At 34.2% G+C, this 27,229-nt stretch overlaps 1 protein-coding gene across 1 annotated transcript in view; it reads left to right on the top strand.

The window, feature by feature from the left end:
• The window catches only part of gpcpd1 (glycerophosphocholine phosphodiesterase 1), a 39,410-nt gene extending 16,516 nt beyond the window's left edge, over positions 1-22,894 (top strand). The window contains exons 9-19 of the mRNA XM_056445502.1: positions 1,001-1,130; positions 3,545-3,599; positions 3,683-3,775; positions 6,294-6,371; positions 6,445-6,484; positions 6,954-7,012; positions 9,193-9,258; positions 9,354-9,490; positions 13,185-13,320; positions 13,646-13,806; positions 20,769-22,894. Of these exons, the coding sequence (XP_056301477.1) occupies positions 1,001-1,130; positions 3,545-3,599; positions 3,683-3,775; positions 6,294-6,371; positions 6,445-6,484; positions 6,954-7,012; positions 9,193-9,258; positions 9,354-9,490; positions 13,185-13,320; positions 13,646-13,806; positions 20,769-20,952 (1,139 nt within the window). The 3' untranslated portion in view covers positions 20,953-22,894. The remainder of the gene's footprint in view (positions 1-1,000; positions 1,131-3,544; positions 3,600-3,682; positions 3,776-6,293; positions 6,372-6,444; positions 6,485-6,953; positions 7,013-9,192; positions 9,259-9,353; positions 9,491-13,184; positions 13,321-13,645; positions 13,807-20,768) is intronic.
• The last annotated feature ends 4,335 nt before the right edge of the window (positions 22,895-27,229 follow it).

The raw sequence follows: 27,229 nt of genomic DNA, 5'->3' as shown, positions 1-27,229 counted from the left end.
ATTTAAAGGCTTAACTAGGTTAATTACAACCCAGGCTCATTCTGAAAACGTACCTCCACGGACGTTTCTGGAGACCGCGAAAAACGTCCCGGCGGCACGTTTTTCTGCTGTTTTTGTTTTCGCGAATCCGCCAGAGGTTGCCGTGTACGCTTTTTGAGATCTGAAATTTCTCTCGCGAGTGCCATTTGCGCCTGCTGTTCTGCGAAAACCCACCAGAGGCCGCTGTCGACTCACTTTTTGACAGACTTTCTGACTGACTGAGCACCCCTTCACTAAACCCAACCAATTTTATCGATTGAGCGGTCAGCTGGTAAGCGCGAATAGGAACGGCGTCACACCTCCCCGTAGCGTTCGCTTAAAAAAATTCTATGTTGCCATACATACCTCCGCCTACGTAATTCGCTGTCTCCAGAAAAGTCAGCAGGGCTACGTTTTCACAATGAGCCTGTGTTGGTTAATTAGGCAAGTTAGGGTAATTCAGCAAGTCATTGTCTAACAGTGGTTTGTTCTGTAAACAATCAAAAATAAATATTGCTTAAGGGGGCTAACAATTTTGACCTTACAATGTTTAAAAAAAAACAAAAAACACTTTTATTCTAGCCGAAATAAAACAAATAAGTCCTTCTCCAGAAGAAAAAATATTATAGGAAATACTGTGAACATCACTCTGTTAAACATAATTGGGGAAATCTTTTTAAAATAATCCAAAATTCACAGGAGGGCTAATAATTTTGACTTCAACATTCGTTCCTGCTGTCCATGCTGGTGCGCATTCTTCGACTGTGTTTACACAACATTTGCCTCTGCAAACATGACACAGACTGTCTGTGTAAATAAGGGAAATGTTATTATTCATGTTAGGAAAATCAGCCTCGCTTACACTGTTGCTTAGTCGCTCGATAATGTGATTATAATCCCATTAGTTTTATTAATGTGCTGATTTTATTTGAGATAATTTGATAGAAATGAGAGGCTGCTTTTGTTTCTGATGGGATTTCAGTGGATTACTTGGTGACGCGTCCCATACAAGGCCTTCAGTGTGACATGAGTCGGTCTTTCACCAAGTACTGGAGGAAGAGGAGCCCTTTGGATGTTGGTCATCGAGGAGCAGGAAGCACACACGCTGCCAAGTGAGTTGCAGAAATGTGGTGTCATTGTGCTGCATGAGGAGTCCTGATCCTGTTCACTTGGATTTAGTGTTTGTTTTTGTGTAGACAAGATCTGAGGCATATTACACAATTTAATAATTATTCATTCATTAAAACACCCAAGTTTTATCATGTCATAAAAGCACCCTTTTTCGGTGAAAGCAAAAATGCATTTTTTGCATGTTTCTTTGAATGCAAATGAGCTTCTCAGAGTTCCTGCGGGTCCTGGAGTTTCTGGAATATCAAGGATGTTTAAAAGGTGTATTCCAGACATTAATACTATACATTAATAATTCCAGAAATGCAGTAGCATTTCAGCATGTCTTGTGTTGTTTTGCTGTCAAAATATATCTTAGTCATTATATTATACCATAGAAAAGGGACATTTTCACCTAATTTGTTTTTAGGATTCTTAACAGTTTGCTTTATTAATGCTATGGAAATTTTAAATAAGTTATAATTAGTAACAATTTGGAAATCCTGAAAATCTCTCAATTTATTGGATTTATTAGGAATATATTTGAGTCAAATTAAAATACAGTGACACTTACTAAGTAACACAGTGGCTCAGTGGTTAGCACTGTCACCTCATAGCAAGAAGGTCGCTGGTTCGAGTTCCCACTAGGTCAGTTGGCATATAGGTGAATTGAAAAAACTAAATTGTCCGTAGCGTATGAGTGTGAATGTGAGGGTGTATGGATGTTTCCCAGTACTGGGTTGCAGCTGGAAGGGCATCCACAGCATAAAACATATGCTGGATAAGTTGGCAGTTCATTCCGTTGTGGCGACCCCTGATAAATAAAGGGACTAAAGGCTGATTTATACTTCTGCGTCAAGCGTATGCGCGTAAACTGGCGCAGCCTTCATGCGCTCGCATAGCCCTCGCCATGGCTGACGCTGACGTGCACTTCTCAAAAAATGTAACTTCACATCGCAATAATGCATAACGCAAGCTCTGTGGTTGGTCAGCTTTGTACCGCTAACGAGTGTGGGAGGTGCTGAGAGCCACGAGCCCGATGAAGCGAGAAACTACACAGAGGAACATAACCTACTGCCAGCTAGCGTCTTGGAAGTGTTATTGCAGAGCAACAGAAACAGCGAGCAGAAGTATAAATGCATGACTACACGGAAGGCATGCGCTGTGGGTCACGCCGATCACTCGATGCAGAAGTATAAATCAGCCTTAAGCCGAAGGAAAATGAATGAATGAATACATATTTCCAAATTTCAAATAAATATATAATGTAACACATAATTCTTTTTTAAAAATTTTTTTAATGTTAGCTTGCTATGACTGAAAATCAAAATTGAGATTTTCTTAACTTTTCAGACTCAAACATCGTTTTTAGTTTACTGAAGTTGAATATAAACATGCTCATGTTTGAAAACACTGCACCTTGTTGTTTTATATTAATAACCAATGCATAAAACATTTTCATTTTAAATTTGAAAAAAATGACAACAGAACTTTACAGAATTAAGCCAAAAATACATTTACTCATAAATCCAAATAAATATAAATTCAGCACCCTTTACAGATGTGCCATATTGTTTGGTTAAAATGATAAGTTCACTAATGCATTGTGCAACTGAAATTTTAAAGAAATATTTACTATTATTTTTATTATGTTATAATGATATTTATTATTGGCATTACAGTTAGTTATACATAGGGCCAGACGGACATTTTTTGCTATTTCTGCAGAGAATTTTGCTAAAAATCTGCGGATTTCCTGCGAAATTTTTTTGTGAGCATCATAACTAAAAACTTAATATATAAAATAAAAAGTTATATCTTTTTAACTTGTATTTAATGTTTAAAATGCAAATCCAATTTGATTCACTTTATTTGGAAAACAAAGCAAGTCTCTCATATAATCTCTCATATAATATCTCTACTAAAAGACAGAAAATATTACTGTACAAACTGTATTGTACATAAATCAGACGAACATTTTCATATTAGTCAATAATATTACTGTAATTCATTTAAAAACTGAATAAATATAGATTTACACACATTTCACAAGTAAATAAACAGAGATTTATGATGGGCTAAAAGTCTGCGTAATTCTGCGCACGCAGATTCTGTGTGGGCCTAGTTATACACATAATGAAAACAAGTTTTATTGTTCTGAAAATAATAGCATAATGCAAAACATATATATATTTTTTTGTCAAAAAATTTTGCAGACTGTTTTTATGAAGTGTGATTATAAAAAATATAATACATTTTTACCATTAGCAGCTGGTTATATTCATAGACTGTTGCCACATAAGTGAAAAAAGTGACTTTTGCCTAATAGATCCCCTTTAATAAACAAAGCATGAGAGAGGAGCACATGTACAACAATGCACGTGTCTTTTTGTCTAAAATCGTTTGTGTTCTATTTCAGGCATCACAAGATCAGGGAAAACACAATTGCCTCATTTCTAAGTGCTGCCAACCATGTAAGTGTAAACGACGAACATAGCTCCTGTAAAATGCACGAAGCTTTATCACAGTAAAACCTATGTCTGTCTTTTCATCACAGGGAGCCGCTTACGTAGAGTTTGATGTTCATCTGTCTAAAGATTTAGTTCCAGTCGTCTACCACGATCTCACTTGCTGCATTTCGACTAAAAAGGTAACATAAAGTTTGCTGGAGTCAATGTTAATCATGGGAAAGACTCAAATGGTGTCCTTCAGATTTCATAAACACTGATTAAAAACTGCAAAACAAAAGAGAAAAGGATAATATCTGTTTTACTTCCAGGGCTTAAATTTGTCTTTCGCTACAATCAGAGAGCAAATTATACATTGATTGGGGGTCAGAATAACCAAATAATAAATAATAAAAGACACAACATTGGGGGTTTACATTGTTCCAGATTCAATGCATTCAACAGCTGTTAACATTGCAGCAATCAATCCCTTTCTTCCAATGTTTTAGAGATAAATCCTTTTTAAGTGTCCAAATAAATGTCCATTTCTCCATAGACCTTGCTTATTTCCTTCGTAAGGTCTATGCAATTTCATCAAGTTTAGTAGTTTAGCTATTTGCAGTCATGATAATATTCATAAACCTTCATAAAGACAGCATATGTTCTGATTTCATGGACAAATTCTTATTAATGACAAATAATTGCAGCTAAAGATATTCATATTTTTCTGCATGAAAAAGTGTGATACATTTGTTATTACTGCACAATTGTACATGATTGAACTGAAAAAGCTTATTTATTGGCTGTCTTAGTCCTATCACTTTAAAATAAGTAACACTGTACATCTCTCTATGTTTAGGCTAAAACACTGCTTTATTTATGTATGTACTTTCATTTTAGTTGTCTTTTATTTCTTTAGTTTTAATTTCGAAAATGAATCCTCATTGCACTTAGCATGTTTACAATGATAATAAAGCTTGTTAACAAGTTTTTAGTGATTTATGAAGGAATTATAATGCTTACATTTATTATAATGTTTCGTTATTTCATCTTCATTTACAAGTAACGGTATTTACAGCCATTGTTGGGGTAACGATTTAATAATGCATGTTATGTAATAATATAACTTTTTGTTAAGTAACGAGTAAAGTAACACATTACTTTTAAAAATAAATGATATTATTTGAGTTACTTTTTACCTTGCTTAATTAAAAAAATATATTGCGGAATTTAAATGACCTCAGTCAAACAGGCAGTCGGCTCGCACTTATCATCAGGTCTGTTTTTTCACAGCAGATTAGTCCCTGTACTGTTCTATATAACTTAGGATATTAGTTTATTTCGAGTCAGAGGGGGTATGTTAAAAAATAAGTAATTAAGGACTTACTGAAGACGCAAACTGCTTCATGACAATTCGAATCAATTTAATGAACTGGTTCGACTGGTTCACTCAGAAACTCCGGTAAAAAACAAACTATTGACTCGCGAACCGCTCGTCATCGCTACAGACAGTCAGAAAGAGAAACAATTGCAGGCCGAAGACTTACATTTTTGCAATGGATTCTTGTTATTTTGAACTCATCAAAGAAAAGTAAATTGTCGTTAAGTGCGAATAAGGCAGCGTTTCCATCGATGAGTCAAACAAAAAAAATAATCGTCACTTTCTGATTAACTGGCACTAAATATCAACCGTAAAAATTTAATTTATTGCGATAGGTGAAGCTGCATCAATCTTTATTTAATAAATGACTTGCACATCAGAAGACAATGCCGACATGCAATGAATGTGTAGTAGCATTTGAAGGTGTGAGGTAATTATTAATGTAACAACACTAATATTGAAATGGTTACAGCATTTTAGAATGACCAAAACAACATTTCAGATGTTTGTGATCAACCTGCTGGTTTGTCCATTCACACACGTTAAAGGTTTAAAATCTGTTTTTCGCCTTAGTAAAAATTATTTCATGTCAGTACTTTTAGGCTTCATTGTAATCTTCATCTCAACGGACAGTAAATTTACTTTACTAATTACTCAAATCGTACAAAAGTAGCAAACACTTTACATGCTTTCATTGATCTGTTTATATAGCAGGTATAGCTCTGGGCTCAGAAAGGTCTCAACATATAATTTTATCCTACATTTTTTAAAGGAAAAATGAAGGTGTACGTTATATAGGAGGCTGTTAAATGTAGAGCTTCTCTATAACAAAGGTGAAAAAACACCTGCAAGTACTGAAAGAGATCAAACCTCAGCCAGGTAAGGAAAAGTAACGCAAAAGTAATATAATGCATTACTTTTCATAAAAAAATAACTAAGTAACGCAATTAGTTACTTTTTTTGGAGAGTAACTCAATATTGTAATGCACTACTCTCAAAAGTAACTTTCCTCAACACTGTTTATTATATTATTTATACTGTATATTTCTGTTAGTTAGTCTCTTTGTGCCCCTTGGCGGCATTGTCGCAAACTGCTGTTACACTTAAAAACATTTTAATAATCTCTTTGTCCCGTGGCGGCATCACACGTGGCAGAAGTGGTCATTTTGAACTGTCACTCACTGTACTTCAATTCAACCCACTGACCTCAAAAATGTATTTACCCTGGGGGGAAAAGAGCTCTTAAACTGGGTGTGTGATAGGTTTGGTTGAGTAAAAAAATTCTGTTAAATTTCTTTTGTTGCTTTAACACCTGTTTCTGGTCTTGTTTGCTTTCCTAGAAAAATGACAAGACTTCAATGTTGTTGTTCGAAGTTCCTGTTAAAGATCTTACATTTGATCAACTTCAGCTCTTAAAAGTAAGCCTTATTAAATTCCTTGATTTGTTTTAATCAATGATATGATGATAATGAGTGTGTTTGTCTTCCTCAGCTGGCCCATACCACTGCTTTGGACACTCATGACCACAAAGGTAGAATTTCCCCTTAATTTATGTCTCAGAAGTACTATATGAAATCAGATGCATGTGATTTTTAATTGGCTAATCGTAATAGTTACCTTAAGGAACGTTTAAGTGCAACACTCTGTTTAGTGTATTCAAATAGTGCACAACAGTCAAGCTCTAAAAGTAAAAATATCCATTTTTTTTGTGATAATCTTTTATATCAAGTGTTATTGAACCCCATTTTTCTGCATGTTACAGCTTTTTGAATATGATGTGATGGCATAGAAAAGAGAACATAGGTGTTTTGGATAGGAAAAGACCTTTGTGATAGTTTATAAGATGGTCTTTCACTTAAGGAAGTTCAGTTTGCTGTAAAAACACTGTTGTGATTCATGTAAGCTGGTTGGTTTGGTTTAATGCCTAGAACACAAGCTTCTGCAAAACTGCATTGAGCTAAATAAACAGTTCGCTGTTAATAATACTTTGCTTTGTCTAGACTTGCAGGATGAGGAGGAATATATAGATGAGCACCAGCCTTTCCCTTCACTTCCTCAGGTATGATTGCTTTACATTTTACATTTAGTCATTTAGCAGACATTTTTGTCCAATTGAGGAGGCATTCAGCGATTCAATAAGAAGAGGCAATACATACAAGAAGTGCTAATTATACAAAGGAACTGTTAGTACTAGTAAGTACTAGATTTTTTTTATAGAGAAAAGAGTTTCTTCAGGTGGTTTGTCAAGCCCACTCACTTGTTTGAAGCACACTTAACAAATGCACAGTGTTTATTTTTATATATATAAAAAGATGGAGTGATTTGTAAGAAAGTGTCTGGTGCAAATGTGTAAAACCAGTGCAAGTGTCAGTTAAAGTGTCAGCTGAAAGAGCATTTTCTGAAGGTGGTTTGTCAAGCCCACTCACCTGTGTGAGGCACACTCACGATTAAAAGAGAACTTTTAATGTAAATGTTAATTAAACATTAATTTATTCTATGAATTATTCAATTATATGTATTCCAATGTCATTTGTTGTGACAGATATATTTATGTAAGAATGAAACAACATACAGTGCTGAGCATATATAAGTACACCCCTGACAAATCTTTCTTTTAAATTGATATTTTTAATAGGAAGCTCTACAATAATATATTTGAGCATATACATTAGATTAGTCAGCACTGAAGCCAAATCTGGAACTTATCTAACAAAATAACTTAAGATAACGATCCAAAAACTAGTACACCCAAATTTATGTTATAGAAAAATATTAAAAACAAATAAAAAAAAACAGGAAAAATCAAGAGAATTTTGTTAAAATTTTGTAGATTGTCATTTTTTTGCTATATTTTGCTTGAATTTAAATGTTTTATCTTTCAGTTTCTAAATATGTTTGGTGATAAAAATATAATTTTAATAAATATATCTTTTTAATAACTCTGTTTTGTTTAAATGCATCAAAATACATTACCTATTTTCACTGAGAAATTGATAAAAATATTAATTTTCAATATGTATGTATATATTATATTATATTATATTATATTATATTATATTATATTATATTATATTATATTATATTATATTATATTATATTATATTATATTATATTATTTACCATATTAGGTAGCCTACTATGTTATGTGTGCAATCTGACACACTTTATTCTCATAAAAATAAAGCTTCTTTATTTTGGTTTCTTGTCAAGACAAGATCTGAAACAGATCTGAAAGGATAGGGATTAAGCCAAAGGAAGGTTGTATATCTATTTTATCCACGATCTCACTTTTCTCTTTCCCCGGAGCATTTGACATCATGTACCTCACTCAGGACATGTGTTAGGGCTTCCCCTACCCTAATACACCTAAAACATGGATTTTTCCCGTTAACTGGCAGGGAAAGAGTTAAACTAAATAATTTATCGAATTGACACGCATCATAATACCAGCCATACATGTAAACCACAAATAAGTTCCTTTAATTCAGTCATGTCCAGCAGCCAACATCCGTGAACCAATCTCCATCAGTTTGTTCCATTGCTCCATCACTCACACTTCATCTGTGTCTGCTTACTGCACAGGGTGAAAACTCCCCCTCGCCCCCAACCCCTAACCACCCCCCCCCCCCCCATTGGTAATTTACCTTATTAGGTATTTTACAATAACTTACCTCATTACCCTAACCTGCCTAGTTAACCTAATTAGCCTAGTTAAGCCTTTAAATGTCACTTTAAGCTGTACAGAAGTGTCTTGAAAAATATCTAGTCAAATATTATTTACTGTCATCATGGAAAAGATAAAATAAATCAGTTATTAGAAATGAGTTATTAAAACTATTATGTTAAGAAATGTGCTGACAACAATCTTCTTTCTGTTAAACAGAAATTGTGGAAAAAATAAACAGGGGGGCTAATAATTGTGACTTTAACTGTATACTATATTGCATAGTCTGTATTAATTTATTTTTTCATGTTATGTTTATTGTAAATGTTCATGTGAGTACAATCATATGTTTCAAGTTACATTTGGTCCTCAGTATGAAACATTTAAATGATCTTGCAATATTAAATTATACTCAAGTTTAGCTAATTTATATATTTAAAATATAAATGTATAGAAAAATGAAAAGAATAAAAGAGCAACTATTTACATCCAGGGTGTGTTTCCTTTGTAATAATTGTTTTAATGTAATTTCTGAAATAGATTTTAGTAATAAATTCAAAATATCTATATTTCAGATATTCCAGTCTGTTCCAGATCACGTGGGATTCAACATTGAACTAAAATGGATCTCTCAGTTCAAGGTTTGTGTTGCCTCGAGCGGGATGTGGGGTGGTTTGATCTCAGTGTTTGCAGTGGGAAAACAAAACATGCTTATTGTCTGTGTTCCTACAAACAGGATGGCTCCTGGGATGCAAACCTCTCCACCTACTTCAACATGAATCAGTTCTTGGACATCATCCTCACTTGTGTGCTGCAGAATGCTGGCAACAGGAGGATCATCTTCTCATGCTTTGATCCTGATGTTTGCACAATGTAAGACATAAAGTTCACATGCTTATTCTAATGATGCACTGATGCTTAGCATTATAAGGGGACCAGTTATGCAAAACTCACTTTTATAAGGGGTTTAAACACAGTTGTGTGGCAACAGTCTGTGAATATAACCAGCCTTTAATGGTAACAATTTATTAATTCTATTATTTATTATCATACTTGATAAAAAAAGTCTGCAGAAACACTTTGATTTAGATTTTCATTTTGTATGTGTCATCAAAGGGGGAAAGCCCTGCCCATCTCTCCCTCATTAGCATAGGACATTAGTCTTGGTTTTGAATCTGCCACTATGCTGACACCATAGACTGTAAAATATATGGACGTAGCATCCGTGACGTCACCCATAGATTTCTGAACACTGCAAAAGAAGCTACAAGTAGGCGCGGCCAACCGTCACCATTTTGTTCGCGCGTCATCGCACCCACGGCGGGATACCAAATAAGGGCAAAGAGGCGGAGAGTGAGCGGAGCTACAGACACCTGCTGGCACTTTGCTTAGACCTGGCAGACAGACTTTACTTTGGGAGAAACGCTTGATACTTTATTACCTGCGACTCGTTTGTGTTCTGACCACATGTGCTTAGCTGTACACTATATCAATAAAGTGTTTAGACTTTTAAAAACACTGTTGTAACACATTGAGCCACTAAGCATTGTTCTTATGACGTTTTTCTACAGGAGGAAAACGCTAATTACTTCCAAACACTTTAAATATAGTGTGTGTTAGTAAATGCAAGACTATTGATGAACTCCAGGCATAACACTGTATGATAACGCTTCAGATGACTGTTCTAGAGCCTACAGCTAATCAATCTGTCAGATTCTGGAGTGCTTTACGGGTCTAAAGAAAAATATTAATGATAAATGATCTTAAATAAAACAAATACACTTATAGAGATGGTATACAAGTATATAACTTTACTCACATGGGAAACGAGGCCACATGAATGGTTTGTGAGCACAATTAAGTGCACACAGCATCCCATATCATCTGATAATTGTAAGAAATAAGTCCAAAAGGCAGCTGACTGTGTAAAGCCACATAAAACAACACAAAAATATGATGAATATGCAGAGATCAGTGGCTAATCTGCCGCATTCAGCTGAGGTGAAGTGACGGTGACCAGCGAGACCTAGCTGTCACTCAAGTGGCCACGCCCTTAATTATGCAAACTAAATATAACCTAATATAAAGGAAATGAATGAGTTATAAAAAAATTCACCCCCCTCACAGTTGTTATGGAGGGTAATAATAGCTATATGAACCAAAATCGTTCTTTGTACCAGGCTGTAAACACCTTTTTTTCTGCTGTAAAGTTGGCCATTCTAACAGAGGGCTCAATTGCAATTTGCTCTATTATGGAGCCAGGACTAGCGGAATTTTGATGAATTGCAGTTTCAGTTACTTCCGTATTGGCTTCCCGAGGGAGAGCGGGAGGTTGCCGCTTGGCTGACACACAGACATTTGTAGCTCCGCCCTCTTTTGAAAAGAGCACAATCTCATTTAAATTTAAAGCGACAGTCACCAAAACAGCTCAATAAGCCTAAAAAAGCCTAAAAGGGGCAGTTTCAAAGAGTTAGAACACATTATTAGTGTGGTATTTTGAGCTGAAACTTCACATCACACACTCTAGGAACATCAGATACTTACTTTACATCTTGTAAAAAGCAGCATAGTAGGTTTCCTTTAAGATAGTTTTAATGCTTTCTTTAAGAATAAAGGTTGCATAAAGAACTGTTCACACAAATTTCATTTTTTCATGCGCTGTTTTTATTTTACTTTTATTTTTTATGTAAACATGCATTATGGATGTCCTTGACCATTAAACTCGCATCTTTTAAAATGCCTTACACACAAGCACCATTTTTTTAAGATGCTGTGTCAAGAGAAAATATTAACTTTTACACTGCGCCACTCACTAATGTCAGTTCCAAAACAGTGGACCAATCAGAAGAACTTGGAGTCAGGCCAAGCATTGCATGTTTCTGTTTTCTTTTAACTGGTGTTAACAAGGCAGAGGATGTTTTTGCTTTTTTGTGGACACAGAGATGTTCTATGTAAATGGCTCCAAGTGCGGATTTTAAATGATATTTTATATATCGGTAAAATATCACAAAGGTAGTGATTAACTCTTGTGTGCTGTTGGCGATGCTTTCATCACCTCTGGGGTGATTTTCAGTCTTAATTTGGCCACAGCTTTCTCTGTGTTTCAGCAAATGGAATGATTTTTGTTCACAAATCTTATTTTCACATACATTTGGGAAAATAGGCAGCACAGTGGGTAGCACAATCGACTCATAGCAAGAAGGTCGCTGGTTAGAGCCCCGACTGCATCAGTTTGTGTTTCTGTGTGGAGTTTGCAAGTTCTCTCCGTGTTGGTGTGGGTTTTCATCCGGGTGCTCCGGTTTCCCCCACAAGTCCAAAGACATGAGCTATAGGTGAACAGGGTAAAATTGTCTGTAGTGTAATGTGGGAATGAGTGTGTATGGATGTTTCCCAGTGATGGGATGCAGCTGGAAGGGCATCCGTTGCATAAAACATATGCTGGATAAATTGGCGGTTCATTCCGCTGTGGCAACCCCAGATTAATAAGGGGATTAAGCCGAAAATAAAAGGAATAAATGAATGAATTTTGGGAAAATGCTTTGAATTTTTCCAAAAACGTAACTATAATCTCTGGACAAATTATTATCATTATACCCTTTATTATTATTATACCCTTTTGTTATGTTGGTGGCTGTTTTTGCCCTATTGACTTCTATTGAAATGTCATTTTTTGATTGCAAAGCCATGATGCCAAATAATCATGCATTATTGATTGTTGGTGTATTTTTTTTTTGTTGTTGGGAAGAGGTATAATTTGTAATCTTTTCTTTTTTTCTTTTTAGCCACTAACATAACGAAAAGGTAGTAAATTTGAACAATACACAAGGGTTAATTAAAAAAGTCAGAATCAAAAATTATTTTTTTGGGTCCTTTTTCACTAATGACTTCTTGAAATAACTTTTTTTTATCTTAGTATGAAGTAAATTTTAATATTCTAAAAAGCAAATATTTCTCTGAAATGTGCAGTTAAAGTCAGAATTATTAGCCCCCCCTTGAATTTATTTATTTATATTTAAAATTTCCCAAATGCTGTTTAACAGAGCAAGGAAATTTTCACAGTATTTTTCTTCTGGAGAAAGTCTTATTTGTTTTATTTCGGCTAGAATAAAAGTAAAATCATTTTAAGGACAAAATTATTAGCCCCTTTAAGTTTTTTTTTTTTTCAATAGTCTACAGAAAAACCATCATTATACAATAACTTGCCTAATTACCCTAACCTGCCTAGTTATCTAATTACCCCAGTTAAGCCTTTAAATGTCACTTTAAGCTGTATAGAAGTGTCTTGAAAAATATCTAGTTTAATATTATTTACTGTCATCATGGCAAAGATAAAATAAATCAGTTATTATTAATGAGTTATTAAAACTATTATGTTTAGAAATGTGTTAAAGAAATCTTCTCTCCATTAAACGGAAATAAACATAAAATAAAAAATAAACAGGGGAGCTAATAATTCAGGGGAGCTAATAATTCTGACTTCAACTGTATGTGCACAATAATTCTAGGAGCAAAAATGTAAATAGAGTTCATTTTGATTACATGTTGCAAAAAATTGTGTTTTCTACAGGGTGAGGCAGAAACAGAACAAATATCCGATCCTGTTTCTGACCCAAGGAGTGACGGAGCTCTATCCTGAGCTCATGGACATCCGCTGTCGGAGCACTAAGATCGCCATGAGCTTTGCTCAGAGTGAGAACATACTGGTGAGAGTCACATGCGGACAGATGGTGTAAAACCACAGATGTTTGTTAATACAGCTGAGAACACTGTTGTGAAATAGCACAGAGAGACGCCCAGCTTGACACTTTAATAAAAAATTCACTGTTATCACAAACTTTGTAAATATATGAAATGAATGACATCTAATAATGAGACTAAAATTAAATAGCTGATTAAACACTGTTGAGAAGTAGCATAGAGATGCCCAGTTTGCCATTTTAATAAAACTCTAATCACAAAATGTTATGTACTTTTATTCATTTTGGTTTTAAATTCCATCGAGACTAAATAACTCGTGTGCATTTACAGGGGATCAGCGCTCACACTGATGAGCTGCTGAAGAACATGGAGTTCATCAGAGAGGCTCAGTCCAAAGGTCTTGTGGTTTTCTGCTGGGGCGATTATAACAATGACCACGAGAACAGGAGGAAGCTGAGGGAACACGGCATTGACGGACTCATATATGACAGGTGGGATTTTATTCATCTGTCTACAAAGGGAAGCTTCAGTTTTCAAAGCAGATTTGATTTTAGTCACATATTAATGTACCCATGTCATGACAGACCTAAACCAGCCACAGTACCAGAATAGAAACAAGTTTGGAAAAAATACTGTTCGTTCTTGGAAAAAATAAAATAAAAATCAACTCTGCATACAACAATTAAATTAATTTCATAGGCCAAAAAATTGTATTGAACACAAACAAAGATGTTTTGAAGAATGCTGGCAACCGGTAACCATTGACTTCTATAGTATTTATTTTTCCTACTGTGGAAATCTATTCCAACATTTTTCAAAATATCTTCATCACTGTGTATACATGCACAAATGCTGACATTTTTTTGTAAATCTTCTTTTGACCACAAAAGAAGATGTTTTGAAGAATGTTGGAAACCAGTAACCATTGACTTCCATATTAGGAGAAACAAATATTATGTAAGTCAGTGATTACCGTTTTTTTTTAAAATATCTTCATTGTTTTGTATACATACACAAACACTGATCTTTTTTTTTCATATATCATCATCATTGTGTACACATGCATAAATGCTGACTTTTTTTTGTAAATATTTTTTCTGTTAAACACAAAAGAAGACGTTTTGAAGAATGTTTGGAACTGGTAACCATTGACTTCCATAGTAAGAAAAAAAAGCTATGGAAGTCAGTGGTTATCGGTTTCCAACATTCTTCAAAATATCTTCATCATTCTTAATTCTCAAAAAAATAAAATAAATTAACTCTGCATACAAAAATAAAATGAATTTCAATTGCCAAAAATTCTGTTGGACACAAAAGATTTTGAGCAATATTGGAAACCGGTAACCATTGACTTCTATAGTATTTGTTTTTCCAGGTTTACAACATTCTTCAAAATATCTTCTTCATTGTGTATACATGCACAAATGCTGACCTTTTTTTTGTAAATCTTTCATCTTTTGAACACAAAGATGTTTTGAAGAATGTTTGGAAGTGGTAACCATTGACTTCCGTAGTATTTTTTTCTTACTATGGAAGTTAATGTTTACAGGTTTCCAGCATTCTTCAAAATATCTTCACCATTGTTCATTCTCAAAAAAATAAAATAAAAAGCAACTCAGCATAAAAATAAAATGAATTTCATAGGCCATAAAAATTTATAGATATTAAAATAATAGTAATAATATTTTTTTAATCATACAAGTTTAGTGACATTTAATCAAAAGTACTTTTTGACTGAAAATAAACAACAGAAAAAAAGAAGAGAAAAATTGACAAGATGAAATGAAAAAAAGATTGATTTGGGGGAAATGTATTTATTGGGCCCTAAAAATGCATTAATGTTAAATATTTAATACATTGTAAAATAGTATTTAATGATTTCATTTAATTCAAGATGCTTTTTAATGGAAACCTTTTTATTAACTAATAAAACCAGTCTGGGAGCATTACAATGAATAAGAAATGAAAATACTTGAGGAAAATAGTCAGAAATAAATTGAGCCTTAATAATGAATTTCATAAAGATACTGCAGTAAAAACTATTATAAGAGATAAAAATTAATTGTAAGATTCAGAAAGGGCAGAAAAGTGGTCTTGTTGTTTTTTCAAGAAACGTTTATAGGACTTCAGGGAAAATAAAGTAATACAAATTGTCAAAAGAGTAATTATTATCTACAAGTATAATGGATTATTCTGCAAGAGTTGATGTTGTCATAGTTGATTTGACTGTCATGTTGACTCTTTCAACATCATTAATGATCGTGACAGCCTGAACACGCATTTCCGTCTAAATGATACTGTGCTTTATGGCTGTTTGCTGATGGTCAGGGCATATCAGCACATGTTGGAGAGGAGCTGGGTAAAGGTTACACTAATCAATGAGCTTTTGTGTTTATGTAATACAGCACATTATGCCCTGTGTGCAGTTTTCACTTAATCACAATCTGACAGAACATCCACAGCTGTTGTGAAAACATTATTGTGTATACTGTATGTACACAAATGCTGACTTTTTTTTGTTGTTGTTTTGAACACAAAAGATGTTTTGAAGAATGTTTGGAACCGGTAACCATTGACTTCAAAAGTGTTTTTTTCATACTATGGAAGTCAATGGTTACAGCTTTCCAACATTCCTCAAAATATCTTCATCATTGTGTATACATGCACAAACGCTGACCTTTTTTTTAGATCTTCTGTTGAACACAAAAGAAGATATTTTGAAAAATGTTGGAAACTGGTAACTATTGACTTTTTATAGAATTTGTTCTTATAGGCTTCCAACATTCTTCAAAATATCTTCATCACTGTGTATACATACACTGATGCTGCCTTTTTTTGTAGATCTTTCTTTTGTTGAACACGAAAAAAAGATATTTTGAAGAATGTTGCAACCACTAACCATTGACTTCATAGTGTTTATTTTTCCTACTATGGAAGTCAGTGGATTGCAGCTTTCAACATTCTTTATAATATCTTCCTCATTGTGCATACATACACAAACACTGATCTTTTTTGGTTTGTAAATCTTTCTTCTTTTGACACAAAAGAATATGTTTTGAAGATTGTTTGCAAACTTGTAGCCATTGACTTCCATAGTAAGAAAAAAAGCAGTATGGAAGTCAATGGTTACAGGTTTCCAACACTCTTCAAAAAATCTTTATCACTGTGCATAGTATACATACACAAATGCTGACCTTTTTGGTAAATCTTTCTTCTTTTGAACACAGGTAAAGATGTTTTGAAGAATGTTGGAAACCAGTAACCATTGACTTCATAGTATTTATTTTTCCTACTATGGAAGTCAGTGGATTGCAGCTTTCAACATTCTTTATAATATCTTCATCATTGTGTATACATGCACAAATGCTGACCTTTTTTGTAGATCTGCTGTTCAATTCTAAAGAAGATGTTTTGAAGAATGCTTGAAACCGGTAAACATTGACCCCATAGTGTTTGTTTTTCCTACCATGAAAGTCAATGGTTACAGGTTTCCAACATTCTTTAAAATATCTTCATCATTGTGTATACATGTACATGCATATATGCTGACCCTTTTTTTAGATCTTGTTGAACACAAGAGAAGATATTTTGAAGAATGTTGGAAACCGGTAACCATTGACTTTAATCGTAGGAAAAACAAATACTATGTTAGTCAGTGGTTATAGGTTTCCAACATTCTTCAAAATATCTTCATCATTGTGTATACATGCACAAACGCTGACCTTTTTTTTTTTTTTTAGATCTTCTGTTGAACACAAAAGATATTTTGAAAAATGTTGGAAACTGTAACTATTGACTTTTTATAGTATTTGTTTTTCCTACTATGGAAGTCGATGGTTACAGGTTTCCAACACTCTTCAAAATATCTTCATCACTGTGCATAGTATACATACACAAACGCTGACCATTTTTGGTAAATCTTTCTTCGTTTGAACACAAATAAAGATGTTTTGAAGAATGTTTTTCATATTTTTCCTACTATGGAAGTCAGTGGATTGCAGCTTTCAACATTCTTTATAATATCTTCATCATTGTGTATACATGTACATGCATACATGCTGACCCTTTTTTTAGATCTTGTTAAACACAAAAGAAGATATTTTGAAGAATGTTGGAAATTGGTAACCATCGACTTCAATCGTAGGAAAAACAATTACAAAATATCTTCATGCTTGTGTGTACATACACAACCATTGACCCTTTTTTTTTAGTTGAGCACAAAAAAAGATATTGACTTTGATAACCATTGACTTACATTGTATTGTTTTTTCCTACTATGGAAGTCAGTGGTTACAGATTTTCAACATTCTTCAAAATATCTTTTTTTTTGTGTTCAACATAAGAAATAAAGAATTATAAGGTGAATAAACCAAACCTTTATGATTTTAGTTTAAATTCTGATTTGATTTGTTATTTTCAGCAGAAATTCAAACAGATTTATTTAATTCATTTAAATGTCGAATGTAAATTCACTACCACCTAACAGTCTCCAATTTGAACCTTTAATTTGTGTGGTGTGACGTTTTCTGATAACAAAAACTTCTATGCAGTATTAATTTTCATGTCTTTCCTCAAACCCCTTTTCATTCTTTGATTTATTTTTCTTCTCCCACCATCATTTGATGGTCATTTGCCTCTTTTTCCAGAATACATGAATGCTTGGTGCCTTCAACTTCCTCTGATGCCAGTAATGTCTTCTGTTTCCTGGTTGTGTGTGATATTTAATAAGCCATTGGCTGCTGCCTGACAGATCCTGCTCACTGACTATAGCATTAAGAGAACTGTAGTGTTTTACAGCAATGATGTGAGGCACTACAACTCCTGAGTGAGCTTGAGTGGCTTTTATTCAAATTACTGGAAAGTTCAGCTGCCTGTTACATCATTGTGAACATTACAGACTTCCTCTTTATTTGGATGACCTAGTTTTTCTCCCAGAACTCAGAGTTACAATGCAGATGTGCATACGTTTTATGGGTTTTTTTACATACTTGTCAAGTTAACAGCGCATGAATCCCTTTTGTGGGCTTCAATGACTTGAACATTGAAGAAGAAATAAATGAATGGATGGATGTTTGGCTTCTGCTCTCAAACCAGCATGATTGATTGAGTAGGGCTGCACAATATATCGTATAATTATCTTTATTGCAATAATAGTAAATGCAATATATGTATCGCAGACATCTATTTGATGAATTGGTTGTTTAACTAAATTAGACCAATTAAGGGCCTTGCTATTTTAGCCCCGCCTCCCCTGTAGTTGCTGTTCTGCTATTGGCTGAAGGTAAACCCAGATATAAAAATAAATACGTATTGCGGGAAATGACAACAGCCAATCAGAGCCAGAATATCTGCTGAGGTTTTCACTCATTCATAGTGATTTAAAGGCTAAATGTTTGCACCTTGACACTGTTTGTCTGAATTAAATCTGAAAAATATCATTTATGTTTATTTTAATATTATTAAGTAAATAAATAATTAAAAACACAGCTAATAAAAAAGAGCATTTTTTTCTAGGGAAATGTTATATTGAAAAAATATTATCGCAATAGTCAACAACAGTATTGCATATTTTTCCAGTATCGTGCAGCCCTATGATGGAAACGCATGGCAGAAAAATCTTTATTTGTCTATATATGAATGAACATAATGCTTTTTAACTGCTGAAACTGCGGAATATGGTCATACAGATGGCAATTTAATGTATAACATGGATTTTTACTTAGTTTTGGACGTACACAATCATGTAGGAATCATACACATAATCATATACAAAAGATCTACATACACATGGGGCACAAGACGTGTTTGGCACGATGTGTTGCTATTTTCAGACCAGCGCAACCCTAATTTTCCTGTTTTGCGCCACGTTGTTAAAATAGCAAATCCATTTGTGCCACTTTGTGGACTCATGGGTGTGCTGGTCTATAAAGGAGGTGTGTTAAGGCGCGTTGTTGGCGCGTTGCTATTCTGGGGAACTGAAATAGACTGCACCACTGACCAACTAAAAGCTGGTCTAAACGCTGGTCTAAAGCATTAGTTGTGCGCCTTAAACACTTACACATTTCTTAATACACACAGGATGTCCAACAATACTCCAATATCTTTACATATGGAAAAAAACTTAAGGATTAAAATGTTGCAAAAATTATTATTTTACATAAAAATAAAAACAACTACCTCCATCATCTTCCCCTCATCATCTCAGGGTGCTTTTCCAGTTTATTCATGACAATTTGCATTTGCATACTGTTGTTATTATTATTAGTAGTATTATTTATTATATACATATTTATATTGTTTTATTAAAAACAAGCTTAGATTTGTCCACCTGTCGGGTTTTGGACCATGTGGGGCATAAGAATTAGACATGTTTTGGATATAACTCAGTTTTTGATCACACTTCCTTATTATTGTTCTTTTATTTGTTTGCTGGAAATTAGAACTGAATTTAGAAATAGTTTTAAAACAAATCTTTGCACTTAACAAACAAAATTAAACATGTAGGCTGATGGATGTCTTCAGTGGAGTGCGTACAACACCGTTTCCTTACTCCACAAAGGTAAAGACTAAAAGTGAAGAGAAAGAGAATGTAAAGAGGCTGAATGGAGGACGCTCGTTCTTTATCCTCGTGCTGCAGATGCTCTGTTTAACTGTTTTCTCGCTAGCGAAGTGTTCAGTTTGTCCACTTACAAAGTCCACTATGTGAATAGCAAATCCGCCATGGCACGACGCAACTGACTCTTAAAGGGAATGGGAGAATGGGAGACTGCGATTGGTTTAATGCACGTTATGCTCAAAACACACCCATAACTCATTAAGAGAATAAGCACAACCCTGTTAGACCATGCGCCAGGGCGCAGAGCATATTTTTCCGTCCTTAAAATAGCAAAAGTGTATTCAGACACGCCCTAATGCTTTTGCGCCATGTGCTTTAGACTTTGCGCCTAGATCGTTAAAATAGAGCACATAAACTTCATCTCCACATCTGCTCTGAGTGTGCTTTTGCGAGCATTTTACCTTTTTATTTGAGAAAAGTTATCGTCAAATCAAGTACAAAGCATGTATAAATTACATGTATAATTAAATATATAAAATAATCAATAAAGCTAAAAGAATCACAGTTTTTTATGTTTAAATTTTACCTTGAGTAAAACTACTACAAATTAAACTAGAAGTTGCGCAAATAGTTTATAACATATAAACACTATATTGTTCATTCATTCATTTTCCTTCAGCTTAGTCCCTTTATTAATCAGGGGTCGCCACAGCGGAATGAACCGCCAACTTATCCAGCATATGTTTTACACAGTGAATGCCCTTCCAGCTGTGACCCAGTACTGGGAAACACACATACCTTCTACTTTTTGTATGATCGCAGATGGAAACTTCTAGCTTTTTTCCTTAAAGTACTCCACATATAAAATACAGTTTCCTTTGTTTATTTCTGCCTCAGAATCTGTGAAGACAAGCTCGAGCAGTCGAACATCTTTAAAATGGAGGAGCAGGGAGGAAGCCTGAAGGAGGTCATCCAGACGTGTGCCTGCTCCACCTACAGCATCCCCTGCTCCTCATTTCCCTGCCCCGGAAGACCCAGCGAGACCAATGGAGAGTCCGACTCGGGCCTCAGTTCCTCCTGAGAGCCACACACTCAGAGTCTATAAACTTCCCACAATGCATCACAAGTAACGCACAAATACACTCTGTCATTAAGCCAAATGTCGTTTGAGTTGCAGCATATAATCACGTCAGATGAATGTTGTAGGGGAAAAGCATAAAACGCTATCTTAAAGGGATAGTTTATCCAAAAAAATGAGCATTTACTCACTTATACTCTCCCTCAAGTGGTTCTAAACCTTTAAGAGTTTCTTTATTCTGTTGAACTCAAAAAAATAGATATTTTTAATATTGTTTGAAACCTGTAACCATTGACTTCAATAGTTGTTGAAATAATATGGATGTCAATGGTTACAGGTTTCCGGCTTTTGTAACCATTGATTGCATAGTAGGAAATACTATGGAAGTCAATGGTTACAGCTTTTCAGCATTCTTCAAAGTATCTTCTTTCTTGTGTGTAGTAGAGGACAAGAACAAAATGCTATCCTTAAAGGGATAGTTCACCCAAAACATTAGCTTTTACTCCCTTTTTACTCTCCCTCAAGTTGTTCTAAATCTTTATGAGTGTCTTTATTCTGCTGAACACAATATAAGGTATTCTGAAGAATGTTAAAAGCCTGTAACCATTGACTTTTATTGTAGGAAATACTATGGAACTCAGTGGTTACAGGTTTTCAGCATTCTTCAAAATACTTTCTTGTGTTGTAGAGGACAAAAATAAAACATTATCTTAAAGGGATAGTTCATCCAAAAAACAAACATTTACTCGGTTTTAACTGTCCCTCAAGTGGTTCTAAACCTTTATGAGTTTCTTTATTCTGTTAAACACAAAGAAGATATTTTGAAGAATGTTAAAAACCTGTAACCATTGACTTTCATTGTAGGAGATAAAAATAATATGAAAGTCAATGGTTACATGTTTTCAGAATTCTTCAAAATATCGTCTTGTTTGTTCAACAGAAGAAAGAAGATTTGTAGCAGGTAAATTGTGAGTAAATGATGACCGAATTTTAATCTTTGAGCGAACTGTCCCCTTTAAACGTATTCAAAACAATATTTTTGCTTTGTAGACTATTTGCTGTATAGCTGGATGCAGAAATTGTGTATAGAATGGGTATTTTGCTTGTATGCAAACAAATGTATAATTTTTATTATTCTAGAGCAGCAAGTATTGAACATTTATGCTATTTAGTATTCAGATGTCACGAACAACAGAAATGCAGGACTTCACTGAATTGATTTATTATCTAATGCTTATTATTTAATAGCTCTCACTTTGAGCTATTGAAGTCTCTTAAAAACAGATTTCTTTTTTAAATGACACTCATTGAGATGTATATTATTATATTGTCACTACTATATAAAACCACACATTCATTTTAAAGGGATAGTTGACCAAAAATGATTCATTTCAGTTAATTTACTCACTCACAGACCATCAAACATATATAATTTTAGCTGAAATCCTTCATAAAATGCAACATTGGGAGTCCAAATGAATAGCCATGGCTTCAGTTTCATTTCATAATACCTCGATGCATTATCAGGAGCATCTAATATTATTTCAGTAGGCCTGAATATGTTTTTTTTGACTCTCAAGATACCATTAGCTGTTGGCTTGTATTGTATGAGGAGTTCAATCTTCTTTAATGTTCTTGTATGGCCTGAGAGTGAGTGAATAAACATGAATTGGCATTTTTGAGTGAGCTGCCCCTTTAAATGAAACACTGATGGTCTCAGCAGAACAAAATGGAGTCTTTTTTTATCAGCTGTGCAATTGACTGAACTGTTTGTGTATATGTGTGTGTATATTCGGATGGATGTGCTGCTGGTTTCAGTGTGTGTGATTCATCTCGTTTCCTTTCGCAGAGAATGAATACACGCGCACACACACACACACACACACACACACACACACACACTGAACAATGCTCTGAGAGCCAGAATAAACTAATTTAATGCCAATCACAGATTCTGTTCTTCTCTTCAGGATGGGTGCTACGAAATCATTGCAACACATTGGTTGTACACTTTTAAATGAGTTGCATTATGGGTAGAAGGTAGCAGTGTTGTTATTTTACTGTCATGGATTACTGATTTTGAATTAGATTCTTCTATATTTATTTCTATAAAATATGTTTGTAAGTGTATCCTGAATAAAAATACAGTTGAAGTCGGAATTATTAGCCCTTATTTTAATTGTTTTTACTTTTTTAAAATATTTCCCAAATGATGTTAACAGAGCAAGGAAATTTTCACAGTATTTCTGATAATATTTTTTCTTCTGGAGAAAGTCTTATTTGTTTTATTTCGGCTAGAACAAAAGCTGTTTTTAATTTTTTTAAAACCATTTTAAGCGTAATATTATCCCTTTTAAGCTATATATTTATCAGATAGTCTACAAAACAAACTATCATTATACAATAACTTGCCTAATTACCCTAAACTCCCTAATTAACCTACTTAAGCCTTTAAATGTCACTTTAAGCTGTATAGAAGTGTCTTGAAAAATATCTAGTCAAATATTATTTACTGTCATCATTGCGAAGATAAAATAAATCAGTTATTAGAAATTAGTATTAAAACTATTATGTTTAGAAATGTGCTGAAAAAATCTTCTCTTCTTTAAACAGAAATTGGGGGAAAAAAATAAACAAAGAGGCTAATAATTCCGTGGGGCTAATAATTCTGACCTTAACTGTATGTGTGGATGTTGTCAAAGCCAGTCAAAGATACTGAGGAATAGCATTGTGCGCTGAATTTATACAGGTTTTATTTATAACTTGTAATAAGTTTTATTTTAGTTAATATTTAATGATTTTTGTTTTTCTTTTTAAATTATTATTTTGTTATTATTTTTGTTTTAATCAAACACTTTTCTTAGTTTAGTTTTTAATTGTTTTGTTTATAGTTTAATTATAATATAAATATAATAGCAATTCATTCAATTCAATTTTCAAAACTGCTGTCATTGTATACAAAAATCAAAATATAATAAAAAAAAAAATAAAAATAAAAAGGTTAATCGATTTGGATTAAATACCATTATAAGCACACAATCATGATTACATTTGCAGACGAGGTCATGTTGGCACAAATAGTCACATTAAAGTTGCAGTGTGTGATCTGCCAAAATGCTAACAGGTTAGTATAATATCTTTGAAACAAAGTCCCTCCACTTCCGTCCAAAGCCACGCCTCCTGAAATCACGAGTGTGCGCATTGCGACATGACTGCAGACAACCCAATAGTTCATGTCATTCTCCATGAAGAAATGTAGTTAGTGGTTGGCCGACGGCGTGCAGGAATTACATTTGTTACTAAACCATACTTACATGCTACTTCAGACCGAATATTCAGAGTAGCGGTAAACAATATAGGGAGCACGTCACAGGTTGTCGCTGTTTAAAACTGAACCAATGTGAATATAAAAGCAACTTCAGCTCAGTAAAGCAGGCTAGGCGGAATAGCGCTGTTTACTTCTGTTTTGTTGTTAAACTAAATATAGATCTACATTATCGATGCTGTAAAAAGGACGTTATGAAACTGAAAATAGATTTCAGTGGCTGAACAACACTTCTGTGCATATAACCCATTCATAACAACACAATCTACATCAGCTTTGCATGAAGCTAAATTAGTTTTGAAACAGAACATCACCTCTCTAAAAGAAATACTTCAGCCATGGTGTCGTCCTTCCTCCAGCATGTAAAAGTAACTCCAATATTGATTCAGGTTTTTAAAAAGTTTTGATTCTGCATTTGATTTTACAGCGACTGTGATTGTCTTGTGTGCACATGAACACGCGGCGCACAAGCAGGCATGCACACGCATGCCTGCGGGTATGCAGGAACAGTGATGGGCAGAAGCCCAAATCTACATTTGTTGACAGAGTTTGGGCTACTTATCATAATTATGGGAATTATTGGCCCGACAATATTTAATTGGATGAACATTTTTTAGTCTTCTGCCTTACCCAGAATATAAAAATACATATAAATAAATTTAGATCATTTACTTTAATCAATACTATTGGAATTTGAAGTGACTTTCAACCAATACAAAACATGTTTGAAGACAATCACCACACAATGAATTAAGTAATGTGGGTTACATTAAAAAAAAGAACTTAAAGAGCACCTATTTTACCCCTTTTCCAAGATTTAAGAGATGTCCTTTGTGTCTCCAGAATGTGTCTGTAAAGTTTCAGCTCAAAACATCCATCAGATTATTTATTAGAGCTTTCAGAAGATTGTCATTTTCAGCTCTGAGTATCTTGCAGCTGTTTTAGTTGCCTGTGCCTTTAATGCTGGTTTTCCCCGCCCACCGTTCCCAATTGCCTGTCAGAGTGTGCCTCAATCTCTGGCTGCGTGAGATAAACAGTGACAGACATGAAGGAAGCAGATCTCGCGTAACGTTTGTGAGAAATACTACAGTAAGAACTTTCCCAATGATTGTTTGATGTATTTGTTGTGGAGTTAAATCAAACCCTTTGATGAGTCCGAGAAAAACCAGGGATTAAAGCATCTTCTTTTATAATTGTACTGACATTTAAAGATGGTAAAATCGCTGTAATTCATTAACATGCACTGTTTTAAAATCGTTTTAAACTTGTAAAACTCATTCTTGATCACATTTGATGATGATTGATGATCACAGAGAGCTGAACAGATCTTTTAATCCCGGTTGCTTTGCGCAAATCTTGTCTTGTTGATCTGATTATACGTGTTACTACGGAGATGTGTTAATACGTGGCTGTCAATCAATTCAATGTGCGGGGAAACCGCACTCCTACGTCACGTTGTGGTCGGCCTCAAAATGGGAGGGACTCGGATCTTATTTTAACGTCAGGACAAAAGAGACTTATTGTCTTTATATCACCCCAATATGATCGTGGACACTCTATACCCACACACAGTCATGTCCAAACAGGTTTTAAAAGATCATTTTCATCAAAGGTGCCCTTTAAATAATATTTTTAACCCAGCAGTTGGGTTTGTCCCAATTAACCCAGCATTTTATTTGCGTATACTATAGGTAATAATCATTTCTATCAAATTAAATATTTCAAATGTTTGAATGACTGTGTTGGTGTAGTGGCAGTAGTGTATGTGTGTGCATGTGAGAGTGTATGGGTGTTTCCCAGTACTGGGTTGCAGCTGAAAGGGAGCTGTGTAAAAAATACGCTGGATAAGTTGCGGTTCATTCCGCTGTGGCAGCCGAAGGAAAATGAATTTATTAATGATTGTGTGTGTGTGTGTGTGTGTGTGTGTGTGTGTGTGTGTGTGTGTGTGTGTGTGTGTGTGTGAGTGAGAGAGAGAGAGAGAGAGAGAGAGAGTGTTAGTAAGTTTGTGTCTCCGTCTGCATGTATGTGTATGTTTGTGACTGAGGAAGTGTGAATGAGGTTGTGTGTGTGTGAGAGAGAGTAAAATAGTGAGTGTGTGTGCAGATGTGTCTGTATATATTTGTGTGTGTGTGTGTGTGTGTAATGTGAATTTATATATTTGTCTATGACCATACATCCAAAGCATGAGGGGGTCAGCATTAAATATTATTATGAGCACACAATTAAGCTTTCATTAGCAGTTTTATGAGCACACAATTAAGCTTTCATTAGCAGTTTTATGAGCACACAATTAAGCTTTCATTAGCAGATGAGGTAAGTGAATAAATGAAAAAAAAAAACTTTTTAGGTTGGAGCTATGAAACTTTAACAGAGGATGCTAAACGTTGGAGTAAGTAGACTTCATTCAAGTGCACTTTAAATGTGTGATGTTAAATTGCTCTTTTATCTCTTACAGGTAAGCTGCTGATAGATGTGTAGTGTCATGCGTTTGACTGCATTAATATTTGAACACTGTGCTCGGCCCCTTCCTGTTTATTTTTCCACCTTAAATATAAAAGCAGCCAAGGAAAAGCACCAGCAGATCTGCTCATGTTCACTCTAAAGCAGGGGTCGGGAACCTTTTTTCAACAGAGCCATTTCTGATTTTTATTTTTTAGCAAATGCATTATTTAAAGAGCCATTTGGATGTATGTATATCTCAAAATGCCTCTTTAAAGATGCATTTACTACTGTATCACTGCTATAAATATACAGGTTTAAACTAAATTTAATTTATGTCGGTGCACAGCTCAAAAATAAACAAATATGAAGCATCACATGTTGAGCAAGTCCATGAATGAAGAAAGACCGTCCTTTTATTGTTAACAGTTCTTATTAATTTTGCTGTAAAAAATTACAATAAAGAGGAAATTGTAATTGTATTTTCAATAGGAAAGTGACGGTTATAATATTTTA

This window comes from Danio aesculapii, chromosome 20 (genome assembly GCF_903798145.1).
Source record: "Danio aesculapii chromosome 20, fDanAes4.1, whole genome shotgun sequence".
NCBI lineage: Eukaryota > Metazoa > Chordata > Actinopteri > Cypriniformes > Danionidae > Danio > Danio aesculapii.
This window is presented reverse-complemented; position numbering and strand designations above follow the sequence as displayed.